This window comes from Dama dama, chromosome 5, assembly GCF_033118175.1.
Source record: "Dama dama isolate Ldn47 chromosome 5, ASM3311817v1, whole genome shotgun sequence".
Taxonomy (NCBI): domain Eukaryota; kingdom Metazoa; phylum Chordata; class Mammalia; order Artiodactyla; family Cervidae; genus Dama; species Dama dama.
Window position 1 is genome coordinate 20,083,829 of NC_083685.1, and position 16,259 is coordinate 20,100,087.

General features: G+C 42.9%; 1 protein-coding gene across 1 annotated transcript in view; it reads left to right on the forward strand.

Annotated features, from left to right (window-relative positions):
- Positions 1–10,633, forward strand: part of CCDC62 (coiled-coil domain containing 62) — a 37,318-nt gene extending 26,685 nt beyond the window's left edge. The window contains exons 10-11 of the mRNA XM_061142003.1: positions 9,146–9,239; positions 9,923–10,633. Coding sequence (XP_060997986.1) covers positions 9,146–9,199 — 54 coding nt within the window. The 3' untranslated portion in view covers positions 9,200–9,239; positions 9,923–10,633. The remainder of the gene's footprint in view (positions 1–9,145; positions 9,240–9,922) is intronic.
- The last annotated feature ends 5,626 nt before the right edge of the window (positions 10,634–16,259 follow it).

Genomic DNA, 16,259 nt, shown 5'->3' on the forward strand with positions numbered 1-16,259 from the left:
GGGGAGGTTGTCAGCCTGAGGTTTTTTATTATAGAGTTTCCCTAAAGTTCACTTAGTGACTTTAGTGTTTCTTGATTGTTATGCTTTAGATCTGTTGTTTTATTAGGAATTGCAAAATAGTCATTTTCTAAATCTATCAGTCTTTGGGGAGTCTATCACACATTAATTCTAACTGCTTTCTCGGAGCACAGGAATGTTGCAGTAGCAGTGATATGTTGCTTTGTAGATTTTATAGCCTGACATAAATAGTGAAAAGAACATTGAACTTGAAATCAGGACACTTGAGTCCCAGTTTCCCAATCTGTAAAATACAAGCTTGAGATGGGTGCTATAAGATTCCAGGTCCTTTAGTTGGATGTGCTGTGGACATAGATCAAGATACTTGAAAGCCATTGAGTTAAACATTTTTGTATCCTTGACCAAATAAAATTAAAAAGGTCTGCAAGACATTGAAATACCATTTGTTAAAAAAAATTTTAAATTTATTTTTGGCTGCACTGTGTCTTAGTTGCAGCAGGCAGGATCTTTGCTATAGCAGACGGGATCTTTCATTTCAGCGCACCAGCTTCTCTCTAGTTGTGGCGTGAAGGCTTTGGTGCCCTTCTGTCTGTGGGATTTTAGTTCCCCGACCAGGGGCGGAAGCTGTGCCCCTTCATTGGGAGGTAGATTGTTTTTTTTAACTCTTTTACTTTGTATTGGGGTATAGCTGATTAACAATGTTGTGATAGTTTGATGTGAACAGGGAAGGGACTCAGTCGTACATACACATGTATCCATTTTGCCCCAAACTCCCCTCCCATTCAGGCTATGGAAGGTGGATTCTTACCACTGGACCACTAGGGAAATCCCTGAATACCTGTTTTTTTTTAAAAATCATTTATTTATTTATTTATTTATGGCTGCGCTGGGTCTTCATTGCTGCACGTGGGGCTTTCTCTAGTTTTGGTGAGCGGGGGCTCCTCGTCGCAGTGGTTTCTCTTGTTGCAGAGCACAAGCCCTATGCACAGGCTCAGTAGCTGCACTGCACGAGCTTGGTTGCTCTGCGGCATGTGGGATCTCCTGCACTGGTAGGCAGATTCTTTACCACTGAGCCACCACGAAAGCCCGTAATGCCTATATGCAGGCGTGCATGTGTGCGAAGTCGCTTCAGTCGTGTCCAACTCTTTGCAACCCACTGGACTACAGCTCACCAGGCTCCTCTGCCCATGAGATTCTTCAGACAAGAATGTTGGAAGGTTGCCATTTCCTTCTCCAAGGGATCTTCCCAACCCTGGGATCCAACCCACATCTCTTATGTCTCCTGCTTTGGCAGGCGGGTTCTTTACCACTAGTGCCACCTGGGAAATGCTAGACTCAGTTGTAAAGAATCCACCTGCCAAGCAAGAGACGTGGGTTCAATCCCTGGGTTGGGAAGATCCCCTGGAGGAGGAAATGGCAACCCACTCCAGCTTCCCTGCCTGGGAAATCCCATGGACAGAGGATCCTGGCGGGCTACAGTCCATGGGGTTAGAAAAGAATTGGAACTGACTTAGCGACTGAATAACCACCACCAACATATCCCTCTCAAGATATAGAACATCTCCATCACCCCAGAAAGTTCCCTCATGGTCTTTGGAGGGAATCTTTCCCTCCCTCCACCCCAGGCAACTACTGATTTGACTTTTATCATTAGAGAATAGTTTTGCCTGTTCTAGAACTTCATATAAATGCAGTGATACAGTTTGTACTATTATTTTATGACCAACCTAGACAGCATATTTGGAGAAGGCAATGGCAACCCACTGTAGTACTCTTGCCTGGAAAATCCCATGGATGGAGGAGCCTGGTGGGCTGCAGTCCATGGGGTCGCTACGAGTCGGACACAACTGAGCGACTTCACTTTCACTTTTCACTTTCATGCATTGGAGAAGGAAATGGCAACCCACTCCAGTGTTCTTGCCTGGAGAATCCCAGGGACTGGGGAGCCTGGTGGGCTGCCGTCTATGGGGTCGCACAGAGTCGGACACAACTGAAGGGACTTAGAAGCAGCAGCAGCATCATCAGACAGCATGTTAAAAAGCAAAGACATTACCTTACCAACAAAGGTCCGTCTAGTCAAAGCTATGGTTTTTCCAGGAGTCATGTATGGATGTGAGAGTTGAACTATAAAGAAAGCCGAGCACCAAAGAATTGATGCTTTTAAACTGTGGTGTTACAGAGAAGACTCTTGAGAGTCCCTTGGACTGCAAGGAGATCCAAGCAGTCCATCCTAAAGGAAATCATCCCTGACTATTCATTGGAAGGACTGATGTCGAAGCTGAAACTCCAATATTTGTGGCCACCTGATGTGAAGAACTGACTCATTAGAAGAGACCCTGATGCTGGGAAAGATTGAAGTTGGGAGGAGAAGGGAATGACACAGGATGAGATGGTTGGATGGAATCACCGACTCAATGGACAGGAGTTTGAGCAAGCTCTGGGAGTTGGTGATGGACAGGGAGGCCTGGCATGCTGCAGTCCATGGGGCCGAAAGGAGTCGGACAGGACTAAGCAACCAAAGTAACTGACTGAGTGACAGGTTGTACTCCTTATCTAGCTTCTTTCAGTAGAATTATTTTGAGATTCATACGTGTTGCTGTTTATCAGTATTTCACTCTTTTTTTATTGCTGGTTAGCATTCCATTGTATGAAAAGACCACAGTTTGTTTGTTTGCCTGTTGATGGGCTATCTGGGTTGTTTCCAGTTTTGGACTATCATAAGTAAAGCTGTGAACATTTCACACACACAAGCCTTTTTTTTAAATGGACATATGTCTTCATTTCTCTAAGGGTAAATACCTAGAAGTAGAATTGCTAGTTATAGCATTTAAATTTTTAATACACTGCCAAGTCATTTTTCAGAGTGGTTGGTACCATTTTACATCCCTCCCAGCCATGTATGGAAGACCTAGGTTCTCCACAGCCTCACACAACTGTGATTTTTTTTTTTAATTATGGCTGCACTGGGTCTTCATTGCTGCTCATGGGCTTTCTCTAGTTGTGGTGAGTGGGGGGCTACTCTCTGTTTGTGGGGTACCGGCTTATTGCGGTGGTTTCTCTTGTTGCAGAGCAGAGGCTCTTGTGTACTGGCTCAGTAGTTGAGGCTCAGTAGTAGTTCCTCCGTGGCATATGGAGTCCTCCCGGACCCAGCAATCAGATCGTTGTCCCCTGCTTTGGAAGGCAGAGTGTTAACCACTGGACCACCAGGGAGTCCCTGGCCTCAGTTTTGTCAGTCCGTTTGATTTTAGCCATTCTACTATATTTGACATAACATCTCACTGCCATTGACTAGTTTGCATTTTCCTGATAACCTAACGACAGGCATCTTCATGTGCTCATTGGCCCTTCAGGTGTCTTCCCCTTCTCCTATGTACTCTGCTTTCCCAGCATCTCTAGAATCGGTGAATCAGTTCAGTTCATTTCAGTCGCTCAGTCGTGTCCAACTCTTTGCGACCCCATGAACCATAGCACTGCAGGCCTCCCTGTCCATCACCAACACCATCCCGGAGTCCACCCAAACATATGTCCATTGAGTCGGTGATGCCATCCAACCATCTCATCCTCTGTCATCCCCTTCTCCTCCTGCCCTCAATCTTTCCCAGCATCAGGGTCTTTCCAGTGAGCCAGCTCTTCACATCAGGTGGTCAAAATATTGGAGTTTCAACTTCAACATCAGTCCTTCCAATGAACACCCAGGACTGATCTCCTTCAGGATGGACTGGTTGGATCTCCTTGCAGTCCAAGGGACTCTCAAGAGTCTTCTCCAACACCACAGTTCAAACGCATCAATTCTTCGGTGCTCAGCTTTCTTTATAGTCCAACTCTCACATTCATACATGGAAAACCATAGCCTTAACTAGACGGACTTTTGTTGGCAAAGTAATGTCTCTGCTTTTTAATATGCTATCTGGGTTAGTCATAACTTTCCTTCCAAGGAGTAAGTGTCTTTTAATTTCATGGCTGCAGTCACCATCTGCAGTGATTTTGGAGCCCAGAAAAATAAAGTCAGCCACTGTTTCCTCTGTTGCCCCATCTATTTGCCATGAAGTGATGGGACCAGATGCCATGATCTTAGTTTTCTGTATGTTGAGCTTTAAGCCAACTTTTTCACTCTCCTCTTTCACTTTCATCAAGAGGCTCTTTAGTTCTTCTTCACTTTCTGCCATAAGGGTGGTGTCATCTGCATGTCTGAAGTTATTGATATTTCTCCCAGCAGTCTTGATTCCAGCTTGTGCTTCCTCCAGCCCAGCGTTTCCCATGATGTACTCTGCATATAAGTTAAATAAGCAGGGTGACAATATACAGCCTTGATGTACTCCTTTTCCTATTTGGAGCCAGTCTGTTGTTCCATGTTCAGTTCTAACTGTTGCTTCCTGACCTGCATACAGATTTCTCAGGAGGCAGGTCAGGTGGTCTGGTATTCCCATCTCTTTCAGAATTTTCCACAGTTTATTGTGATCCACACAGTCAAAGGCTTTGGCATAGTCAATAAAGCAGAAGTAGATGTTTTTCTGGAACTCTCTTGCTTTTTCGATGATCCAGCGGATGTTGGCAATTTGATCTCTGGTTCCTCTGCCTTTTCTAAAACCAGCTTGAACATCTGGAAGTTCATCGTTCACGTATTGCTGAAGGCTGGTTTGGAGAATTTTAAGCATTACTTTACTAGCACGTGAGATGAGTGCAGTTGTGTGGTAGTTTGCGCATTCTTTGGCATTGCCTTTCTTTGGGATTGGAATGAAAATGGACCTTTTCCAGTCCTGTGGCCACTGCTGAGTTTTCCAAATTTGTTGGCATATTGAGTGCAGCACTTTCACAGCATCATCTTTCAGGATTTGAAATAGCTCAACTGGCATTCCATCACCTCCACTAGAATCAGTGAATAATACATTGGAAAATGTATGACATCTGAAGGCAGTATTTTTGCCAACTAAATGATTATCTGATTCTAGCTGTGGGATGTTAAGCAAGAGTTTTAATCACTTTCCCTCTCCTGTGAAAGGAATGTTGTGATGAGATCACTCTTCTGGATCTTTCCAGCTCAAAAATTCTTTTAAACCAAGTTTTCAGTAACCGTTTCACTAACCTGAAGTGTCTTTAAGTCCTTTGCCCATTTCAAATATGAGTTGTCGGTATTTCCTAGGAAGATTTTTTTCTTGACAAAATCTTTGCAGCATCAGTGAAGTTGTTTATTTACATTGGGATAGAACATTTTTAAGTATTAGTAAGAGTTTTTAAAGTTTTAAACAGCATTTATTGAGGTATAGTTCACCTATCCACAACCTTCCCCCATGTAAAAGTGTACAATTCAGTGGTTTAGTGTATTTACAAAGTTGTGCAACTGTCACCATGATCCAGCTTTAGAACATTTTCATCATTCCAGAAGAACCTTGCACCCACTGGCAGTTACTCCCCATTTTACTTCCCCTCTGCTTCAGGCTGATCTTCATCTACTTTCTGTCCTCGCAGATTTGTTGGGCAGAGATTTTTCATCAGAGTTTGTTGAATAGAATTTAGAAGATCCATAAATTTTGATGGGGGGAGTAAAAATTGCACATCAGGTTATTTTTGTGAATCTCTAATTGAAATAGAGCACTTCCTTCAGTTATGAATATAGGAAACAAGCCATCATCGTACTTGCTACTTATGATTTTGTCATTCGTAGAAATAACAAATAATTCCTACCACATTGCAGTTATTACTGGTATCTTGAAATATCATTTACACTAAGTACTGTGTCAGAATTACAGACCATTAGGCCTGCTGCTAGACTTTATTATTTAATGCACTAATAAAGAAGGCTATATACTATTGTATCACAATCTTATTTAGTATTTTGATAACCACAGCTACAGCTGCCATAATGCAACATATGGGTTCCTAACAATCGCCACACAACACAAAACTGCACAACAAAAACCTTACAGTTTATGGGGAAAATGGGATTTGGAGCAGAGCCTCAAAACCTTTATCAGTGACACATCTTTAAAAGGACATGTTAAAGGTCATTTAAATGGTAGGACAGCTTTATGCATGTTAAAGAGTTAAGAAACACACAAATATTGCCATAAATGTGGCACTTTACCCTGAAAAAGCCCTGAAGTTTGCAGGTAGAATTGGGTGTCGGAGAGGTTGCAGTCTGTGACTCACTGGAAAGTGGTAGCAGGAGGTGTGGCTCTGTTTCATGACACCCCCAGGGCGAGAGCTGGTAGATGCTGGAGGGGTCTGGAGGTGGGGGTGGGTGTATTCCTACATGACCCAGCCCAGTTCACCTAGGGTTTCTTGTGGACAAAAATTGTGCATTAACAAACACAAACAACTCTGGTCATTCTTGAATATATCAGATGAGCTGGAACAAATTTGTGTTTTCAAAACAAGTGTCATAGCAGAACCGACTATACTTCAGAATCATCCTTCTGACAGCTTCTACTCACCCTCATGGCCTCAGGTTCTTCTCTTTGGGGTTTCGTGTTAATTCCTAAGATGTAATGAGGAGCTCCCTCACTTTTGTCCTCATAGCACCGCTGGGGGTGTGTGTGTGTGTGTGTGTGTGTGTGTGCACCGCTGGGTGTGTGTGTGTAACAGCGCGTGTCCCAGCACATGACAGCTGGGAACATCCATGGATCTCTGCTCCCGCTTTAGCACCTTTAGGAGCCTCCGTCACTCATCCTAGCCCCAACCCCCCGGTGTAGCACAGGCCATACCTGCTACAGAGTATGCCTGGTAAATACCGTGAATGGAGCTGATAGGAGAGTTCAGGAAGAATGCAGAAGGGTGACCACAGGTATAGACAGAAAAAATGCTACAGCTATTCAAGTTTGGTGAAAACTTGGTTTAAGAGAATTTTTGAGCTGGCAAGATCCAGAAGAGAGATCTCATCACATCCACTCCTTTTACAGGATAGGGAAAGTGATTAAATCTCTTGCTTAACATCCCACAGCTAGAATCAGATAATCGTTTAGTTGGCAAAAATACTGCTTTCAGATGTAATATATTTTCCAGTGGATTATTCACTGATTCTAGAGATGTTGGGAAAGCAAAATTTAACTGACAGAAATCTACTTGGCAGTACACTTTGCAAATTCTTCCCCTCTGGTCCTTTGAGTGGAGAATTGCTGGTTACAGAAAAAGGAAATAATTTTGTAAAAAATTCTTAATTTTTGCAGCAAGGAAGTGGGATAAGTTCTGAGCAGCCTGTCAGCTTCCCCAGGATTTTGCCATCTGTCACGAAAGACAAGGGTCTTAATTGAAAGCCTGTCCCTGAAATAGGCACTCTCACATTGCTGGGGAAGCACGAAGTGCTTCCGTCCTTCTGGCAAGGAACCCGTCCATGTTGTCTAAAACTTGCCCTGGCAGCATCACTTTGGGACTGTCTCGTTCACATAGAGCTGTGTGTATGTAAATGGTATATGGACAAGTTTTCATGGAAGGCTTGCTTTATTTTTATATTATTATTTAAAAAAATATTTATTTTTACTTATTCATTTATTTGGCTGCACTGGGCCTTAGTTGTGGCACACAAACTCTTAGTTGCAGCATGTGGGATCTAGACTCCCTGATGAGGGATTGAACCCAGGCCCCCTGCATTGGGAGTGTGGAGTCTTAGCCACTGGACCCGCAGGGAAGTCCCATGGCAGCATTGCTTTATAACAGCCAAAGTTAGGAACTGATCTAAGTGTCCAGCAAGAAGGAGCTGAATGAATAGCTGTGGCCTCTCCACCTGATGGCATATTACCCTGAGACAGAATAGGAAGGTCCTAGGTGTGGAGATGTTTCCAGGATGTTCAGGTCAGTTGCTCAGTCCTGTCTGACTCTCTGCAACCCCATGGACTGTAGCACGCCACATTTCCCTGTCCATCACCAACCCTGAGAGCTTGCTCAAACTCATGTCCATCAAGTCAGTGATGCCATCCAACCATCTTGTCCTCTGTCATCTCCTTCTCCTCCTGCCTTCAATCTTCCCCAGCATCAGGGTCTTTTTCAGGATGTACTAGTGAGTGAAAGGAAACAGGATCCTGAAAGGTTCATGTGGTATTCTACATAAGAGGTGGGAACAGGAATCTGTCTATCTATGTATATATATTCAAACTATGCTCTTTAAAAAACATTAATTTAAAAATAGAGGAAAAAAAGGAATGACTGAGACAGCACAGCTGCCACACCATCAGCAGCAGGCCTCCTGTGGGGTGGGGTGGATTTCAGTTTCAGCCTGAAACTGAAGTTGGAGTTTTGACCCGAACACAGGACTGTCTCTTCATCAGTAGTTGGCAGCTGTTGGGATTACCTGTCAAGGTTCTTAACCTTGTCCGTGGCAGGCTGGTAAAGCCTATGGATTCCTTTTAGAATCATTTTTTTAATTTTATTTTAGTATCACTTTTAAAAAATTCATTTATTTATTTTTGGCTGTGCCTCAAGGCGTGGAAGTGTGGAGTCTTAACCACTGAACCACCAGGGAAGTCCCCTCTAGAATAATGAAGAAAAGTACATCATATTGTCAAATACATAGGAAGGCTATCCCAGTAGAGAAGAAAGCAGCGTGATTAAGAGCCCAGGGGTCTGGAAGCACCCAGAAGAATCCTAACATGGCTCAAAGGTTGGCCCTGTGGGAAGATGAGGCGGCTGAGCAAGCCCAGGTTCACCACTGGAGTCTACCAGTTTCTTTCCAAGTATCCTCCTCATCTTCTTTCCTTCTTTTTTAATATCTCCCCAAAACCTAACCATGCTACGCCTTCAGTAGGCACCGTGCTGAATTAAAGCATTGCTCAGAGTTGTGGAGTCTTCTTGATGACCCTTGTCCTCACTGCAGGCTCACCGCAGAGTCTATATTAAGGCTGACAGAGAGCCAGTTATATTTGGGCGTTAGCTGACTCCCAGGGTTTAGCCATAACACGCATACGGTAAAGCAAATAGAACATTCCAACTGCAGGCTTAGAGACAGAGGGGCCCCACACATGAGCAGGAAATCAGTTCATCTTTGTTGGCTGGCTAGATGATGGTTGTATGAAATTGCTTCATTGTATTTCATTAATTCCCTAAGATCTTTTAAAGGCATTTCTGCTGTATTTGTGTATTGTCCTCCTAAGTATTTTCTTGTTCCATCCTGGGTACTCATTTGGGAGTTGTTTTGTAGAATATGGAAGTCTCAGAAGAGTCAGCTGAAAAAAATACCCCTCTCAGTAACTGAAGAAAACAAAAGTCAACCTCAGTGTTCATCGTGATCATGGGTAAGTCACCTTTCCTTATCTCACCTTATATTTATATTTAATAAGTAACTTGGGAACATTGATAATCTAGAAGCACGGCAATGAGTTTGACCTGTAGTCCTTTCGCTTTGCCTGACCTATTTATACATACCTTCTAAATTTAATCAGAGTCAAATGTCAGTTACTTATAAGAAAAATGCAGATCAAAAAGTTCTTGTTCTCAGTACCTAGAATTTTAAGCCTAAAGAAGTGAATGCATATAGCTTTCAAACTCCCATGTCAGCATTTCATCTGAATGTCTGGAAATAAGTCTTTCCATAGGGTTTCGAGTCTTCTAAAAAAGGCTTATTGACCCAGGAAGCACTTTCTTGATTTGTGTTTTCTTCTATCGAACCTTCATTTCCTATGCCAAGTTTCTTTAGAAGCCAGTTTGATAAGTTTAAATATAAAATCATCTCAGTTGTTTTCCACTTAAGCATTAAGAACATTTTTTAGGATTGTGAACGCACCAAGCGTAAGCAGCACTCTCTCCCTGTCTTCTTTCTCTTTGCTGAGAAGTCTTCATATTTATAATAGTTTGCATGACCTTATGTTGTTGAGAATCAAGACTGTATAGTTCATTTTTTTTTAGAAGCTAGGAGCTTATCGCATACCATCCAGTGCTCATTGATTTTGATTTGATTAACTCTGTTTCCTTCCCACAGAAGCTGATTTCTCATCCATGTGGAAGGTAGGAAGCAGACATCCATACCTAATACTTAGCCTTGAAAACAAAAAAAGGACAGTAATCCTTTGTAAGCAACATCTAATACCAAAGGGGAGCTGAAACCGAAAGTTAATTTTTAAACATGTGTATCTTGTTTGTCTTCAGGTTAGCCATTTTTATGTGGAAGACATATTTTTCATGTGTAAGAAATGAGACCTAATTGTATATTGTATGTAATATGCCAACTTGGAATTTATGCTAAGAGAGAAAAAGCCTTCTCTATAAAGATGCTGACTCTGGTTAAATACTCCAGAATCTCTTTGAAAGTGTGAACATCAAATGGAGAATCCATGCATAAAAAAATGCTGTTTTAGCCATCTGATTTTTTTAAACCTGTGCATACATTTACATTATAGCCAGTAGCTTATCAGCGTCAGCTCCAAATATATGAGAAATAGTATTCCCTTGTAGTTTTAGCCCTGAACTTGGCTGTGTAAATAGCCATAAAGTAATATGATATAAAACCTTTCTAACTGCAAACTATCTCTTGGGTTACTGACAGTTGAGGCTCCTTCTGTCCCAAAAGCTGAGCAGAGCTCCCTCTTGTCTGGATCAGTTATAGTCCCATCAACTTATACAAACCAAAGCTCGCTGGAAGATCAAGTTTTATACGCATTTTTTTTTAATCCTTGAAGACTGAAACTTCTGTTTTAACCTGTAAAGTAATTTAATTTTTTAAAGAATATAATGATCAGCTTCAGTCAATAAAAAATATTTTTAATAATAAAAATAGTTTTTTGGGATTTCTTTTTCTGACACAGGAGCGAAATAAGGAAGGTTACTCTCTTGAAACCAAACCTGGCAAGTTAATTTCCTGAGGAATGGGAATGTCGTTTTTTAAAGCATTGCTGATATCAAAGTTCTGTTGTGCTGCATCAATGACCCTTTGTTAAAAGGTTTCAGTGCTACTTCAGAGATGATTTTCATGAGAGTGGAGGAGCCACCCCATTTAGCCTTTTTAATGAGGGTGCTGAAAAGAGAAATTGGGTGAAGTTTGGTTATGTTCTTTATAAATGCTTGCTTTTTCCCCCAGGCTAGGCTGGTTTATACAGGGCAAAACTGAGAAAGGTACTGTGTATAGTCAATTGTGAACCATTGCCTCCAAGTTAGAAACCCAAAATGTCCCTGGAGAGGCCGACTTTCTGTCTGAGAAGCAAAATATTAAATTTTCTCCTTCTCTTCATGATAGGTTCACGGCTGCACGTCAACTTACCTAAGTGAAAAGAGAGAACACTGATGAGATGCTAAGAACAATTTCAGGGACCTGAAAGATTTGAGAAAAGTCCAGTTGTTTTGTAACTAAAAGTCTTTTAGCTCATAGAGTTATAGTGTCTACCCATACCTATTCTTACCCATCCACATTCTTGTGTATTACAGTACCTGCATTTCAAAAATGGAAACCTTAGTATTATCGATTTCTCTCTCTCGACCCTAGTTATTTAAGTCCATAAGCAATTTCTGTGAAAGAGAGGCAGCCTTTGGTTACAAGATAAAACTAGATTTCAGCCTTTATATTTTGTCATCAACATTTTTCATCTTGAGAGGGGAATTCTCTGGCAGTCCAGTGGGTAGGACTCTCTGTTTTCGCTGCCAAAGGTGAGGGTTTGATTCCTGGTTGGGGAAGTGGTTTTTCCGGTAGTCATGTATGGATGTGAGAGTTGGGCTGTAAAAAAAAAAGCTGAGCGCCGAAGAATTGAAGACTTTGAACTATGGTATTGGAGAAGACTCTTGAGAGAACCTTGGACTGCAAGGAGATCAAACCAGTCAATCCTAAATGTAAATCAGTACTGAATATTCATTGGCAGGACTGATGCTGAAGGTGAAACTCCAATACTTTGGCCACGTGATGCGAAGAACTGACTCATTTGAAAAGACCCTGATGCTGGGAAAGATGGAAGGCAGGAGGAAAAGGGGACGACAGAGGATGGTTGGCATTACCAACTCAATGGACTTGAGTTTGAGCAAGCTCCGGGAGTTGGTGATGGATAGGGAAGGCTAGCGTGCTACAGTCCATGGGGTCACAAAGAGTCGGACACAACTGAGCGATTGAACTGAACTGGGGAAGTAGGATCCCATAGGCCATGCAGAGTGGCCAAAAAAGGAGGCAACTGAATTGTACTATAATTTGCCTGCCAGAAATTATCTCAGCCTTCAAAAGAGACTGATGGACCTGTATTTTTATAGTTTGTGAATAGATCTATTAAATAGAAATAACCCAAAAGAAAGAAATTCTGAATAAAGCTAATATTGAAATTCTGAATACAAGATAATACTTAAAACGTTTTACCTAAAAAGTGCTAATAGAATGCAAAGGATTGAGGGTCACTATGGGGTAAGCTTGGTTTATTTCAGGAAACGTGGCTGAGATTTAGAACCTTGTGTGTGTGTTAATCGCTCAGTCGTATCTGACTCTTTGTGACAGTATGGACTATAGCCCACCAGGCTCCTCTGTCCATGGGATTTTCCAGGCAAGAATACTGGAGTGGGTGGCCATTTCCTTCTCCAGGGGATCTTCCCGACCCAGAGATTGAACCTGGTTCTTCTGCATTCGCAGGCAGGTTCTTTACCATCTAAGCCACAAGGGAAGCCCCAGAACTTTGTGTATACCATGGCTAATTGATCCTGGAGTTGTTATTGGTGACCTTGACCTGAGATTTTCCTTCTCTGGTTAGATACCAGTAGCTACAGTGGCTGTTTCAAAGCCATGCATCTTTGTTTCTCTTGAGCCATGTGATGACAATTCTTTTGGGGTCCATTTAAAAAAAGTTCATCATTCTGGGCCAAACAGAATCGTCATAGTAACCACTTCATACATGATACAGAACAATGAATACAGTCAGATTAAGAAACCAGATGCATTAATCAGAACCACAGCTGACAGGTAGGTTAAAAACCAGAATGGTCTTTGAGAGAACTTCATCAAATGAGGGCACATTAGTCAGTCCTGTAAATGATGATTCCTGGGTCCTCAGCCAAATGCATGCTTAAGAGGTCTAGCAAAAAGAGACAAAATAATTTGAGCTCGCATTAAGTATTGTTTTGCTGGCCACTGCAGACACAACAGGGAGCAAAGCAGACTCAATCTTTGTTTACAGTCTAGTGGAAGTTGTTTAGTTGTTAAGTCATGTCCAACTCTTGTGTGACCCCATGGACTGTAGCCCCCCCAGGATCCTCTGTCCAGGCAAGAATATTGGAGTGGGTTGCCATTTCCTTCTCCAGGGGATCTTCCTGACTCGGAGTAAACCCGTGTCTCCTGATTTGGCAGGTGGGTTCTTTACCACTGAGCCACCAGGAATGCCCATCTAGTGGAAGAGACAGATCTTGATCAAATAATCACAAATAGGTTGTGAAAAACTGGTAAATGCTACAAAAAATACAGCTTTGAGCTACTGTGTCAGCATACAATAGGGGCACAGGTCAAGAGTGGAGGGTTTGGGGAAGGCTTCCCTGAGGAAGTGACATCTGAACTAAGACTAAAGATGAGTAGATGCTGACTGGCAAATGGGAAGAAAAAGAGCATTCCAGGTAAATGGTAACAGCATGTGCAAAGGCCCTGAGGTGGAAAGGAGCGTGATACATTTTCTGACCTGATGGACTAGGATGGAGCAAGATGAAGCAGGAAAGGGAGGGTGGGACACCAGAATGATACACATGTCAATGAGGCAGCGTGGGAATTGCAGCACCATCATTTAGTAAGTCCAATGATGTAAACTCTATTGTTTGTTTTCTTGGTTTTCCTTGTAATCAGGTCTAAGTTATCCTAAATGCTCCTAAATATCCAATATCCTAAATGCTTTGCCCTTGTAATGGCCCAGGGGAAACATTAAACAGCACTGGAGATACGCAACAACAAGGAGAATCTCAGCCAAATAGTGACAGAGCCAGTTCTAGAATCGGGTCTCCTGCCTGAAGGTGTTCTCACCGAGGAACCTGACAAATTGAGGGTGGGGAAGATTGTGTCCTTGTGTCCACAGGAATGCTCTTTCATAAGACTAAGCCGTATGTTGATGTGCCAAATTACGGGGAACTCTATATTCACTTTTTCAACTCCTTCATTCCACACACATTTTTGCTGGATGTTGCTAATGCGCCAGACACCCTGCTAGGCACCACCAGGATAAAACTGAGTAAGGCAGGGAACTCCCTGGTGTTCCAGTGATCAGGGAACTCAGATTGCACAGTCTGTACTATGTGACCAAAAATAACTAAAAAAAAACTTAGTAAGACAGGGTGATCCTTGTCCTCCAGCTGCTCAGATATCTTTCTTACAAACGGATCAATCACAATTCAATAGAGATGTCTTTAACAAAGTACTCTGGGATCCCGACAGTATTGAGCACAGCTCCTGGCACAGTTATCAACCCTTTATTATTGATGGGAGTGGTAGTTGGCTGTTGATGTTTAGTCCCTGTGGCAGACATTGCTTTTTTATTTTATTTTTTGGCTGTGCCACGTGGCGCATGGGATCTTAGTTCCCTGACCAGAGATCGAACCCACGCCCTCTGCATTGGGATCTCAGAGTCTTAACCACTAGGCCCCCAGGGAAGTCCCAGGTCCCTGTGGCAGACATTCTAAACCCAGAGGGGGTGTTGCCTGGTTTAAAAGAAGATGCGTCACATAATACACGCTTTTGTTGAATGTGGAAAAAGGAGTTTGAGAAACAGCTGGTCTGGAGCCTGCAAATCCCTTTCCTGCAGGCCTTCTTCCACCACAGCTATTGACTAGGGGCTGAGGGTTAAAATGAAGTAATACATGCAAAGGGTTTTGCCTAGTGCCTAGCAAATACTAAGCATTCAGTAAATGTTAGCTGTGCTTAGTCGCTCAGTTGTGTCCTTGTCTGCAACCCCATGGACTGCAGCCTGCCAGGCTCCTCTGTCCATGGGGATTCTCCAGGCGAGACTCCTGGAGTGGGTTGCCACACCCTCCTTCAGGGGACCTTCCCAACCCAGGGATGGAACCCAGGTCTCCTGCATTGCAGGCAGATTCTTCACTGTCTGAACCACCAGGGAAGCCCAAATATTAGCCATTGTTATTTTATTGTAAAGAAGATTTTCGGTGATTAGAATTAGATTAAAGCGGGGTTATTTCCTCTCTGTAGAGGAGTAAGAGGAAAGCCTTGTTAAATACATCTTTCAAGTTCCCAGTGTCAGCTCCCGAGACTAGACAGTGAAGAATCAGTGAGGTTACAGAAGAGGTCCAGCAAACAAGTTCAGGGTTATGTAGATATCACCTTCCCACTTCAAGGGGAGTCCTTAGTATTGGGTGATTTCACACCTAGACTCTGAGAGGAAAGCTGAGGCTAGCAGAAACAAAATAACCATTTGAGAGCATACCTGTGATTTAAAAAGAAAAAAACTTAAATTTTGTGACTGGTAATTTTAAAAGCAAACCAGTAATAATATTTAAAAAAAGAAAAAAAAAAAAAAGACTCACACCACCTCCTGTTGCATCTGCTGCATGCTTTCTGATGGCCCAGCTCTGGATCAGTCCAGAGCTGTCTCCAGGCTGTCCCAGCCCTGCCTCTCCCGGTCCTATTCTCAGCTCCTAGGTCTCTGAAAAGTCATCCCACACGACATGTAATTAACTGATTACAGCTGCAGTTACATTACACCTGGGCTTTCCAGGTGGCGCTAGTGATGAACACTCCTGCCAATGCAGGAGAAGTAAGAGCGGTTTGATCCCTGGGTTGGGAAGATCCCCCCGAGCAGGACATGGCAACCCACTCCAGTATTCTTGCCTGGAGAATCTCATGGACAGAGGAGCCTAACGGGCCTCAGTCCATAGGGTCTCGCAGAGTTGGACACGACTGAGTGCGCACACATGCAGTTACATTAGAGATGCACAGAGAGTGGACAGCTCAATTGTATGCCTTTGACACATAAAGAGAGTCCCTTGGACAGCAAGGAGATCCAACCAGTCCATCCTAAAGGAAATCAGTCCTGGACATTCATTGGCAGGACTGATGCTGAAACTGAAACTCCAATACTTTGGCCACCTGATGCGAAGAGCTGACTCATTTGAAAAGACCCCAATGCTGGGAAAGATTGAAGATGGGAGGAGAAGGGGATGACAGAGGATGAGATGGTTGGATGGCATCACCGACTCAATGGACATGAGTTTGAGTAAACTTCGGGAGGTGGTAGGGTGGACAGGGAGGCCTGGCGTGCTGCAGTCCATGAGGTCTCAAAGAGTCGGAGACGACTGAGCGACTGAACTGAACTGCCACATAAAAGTAATAGAGGCCTGTTTAAAATGAAAGAAAAAGTGTCTAGATG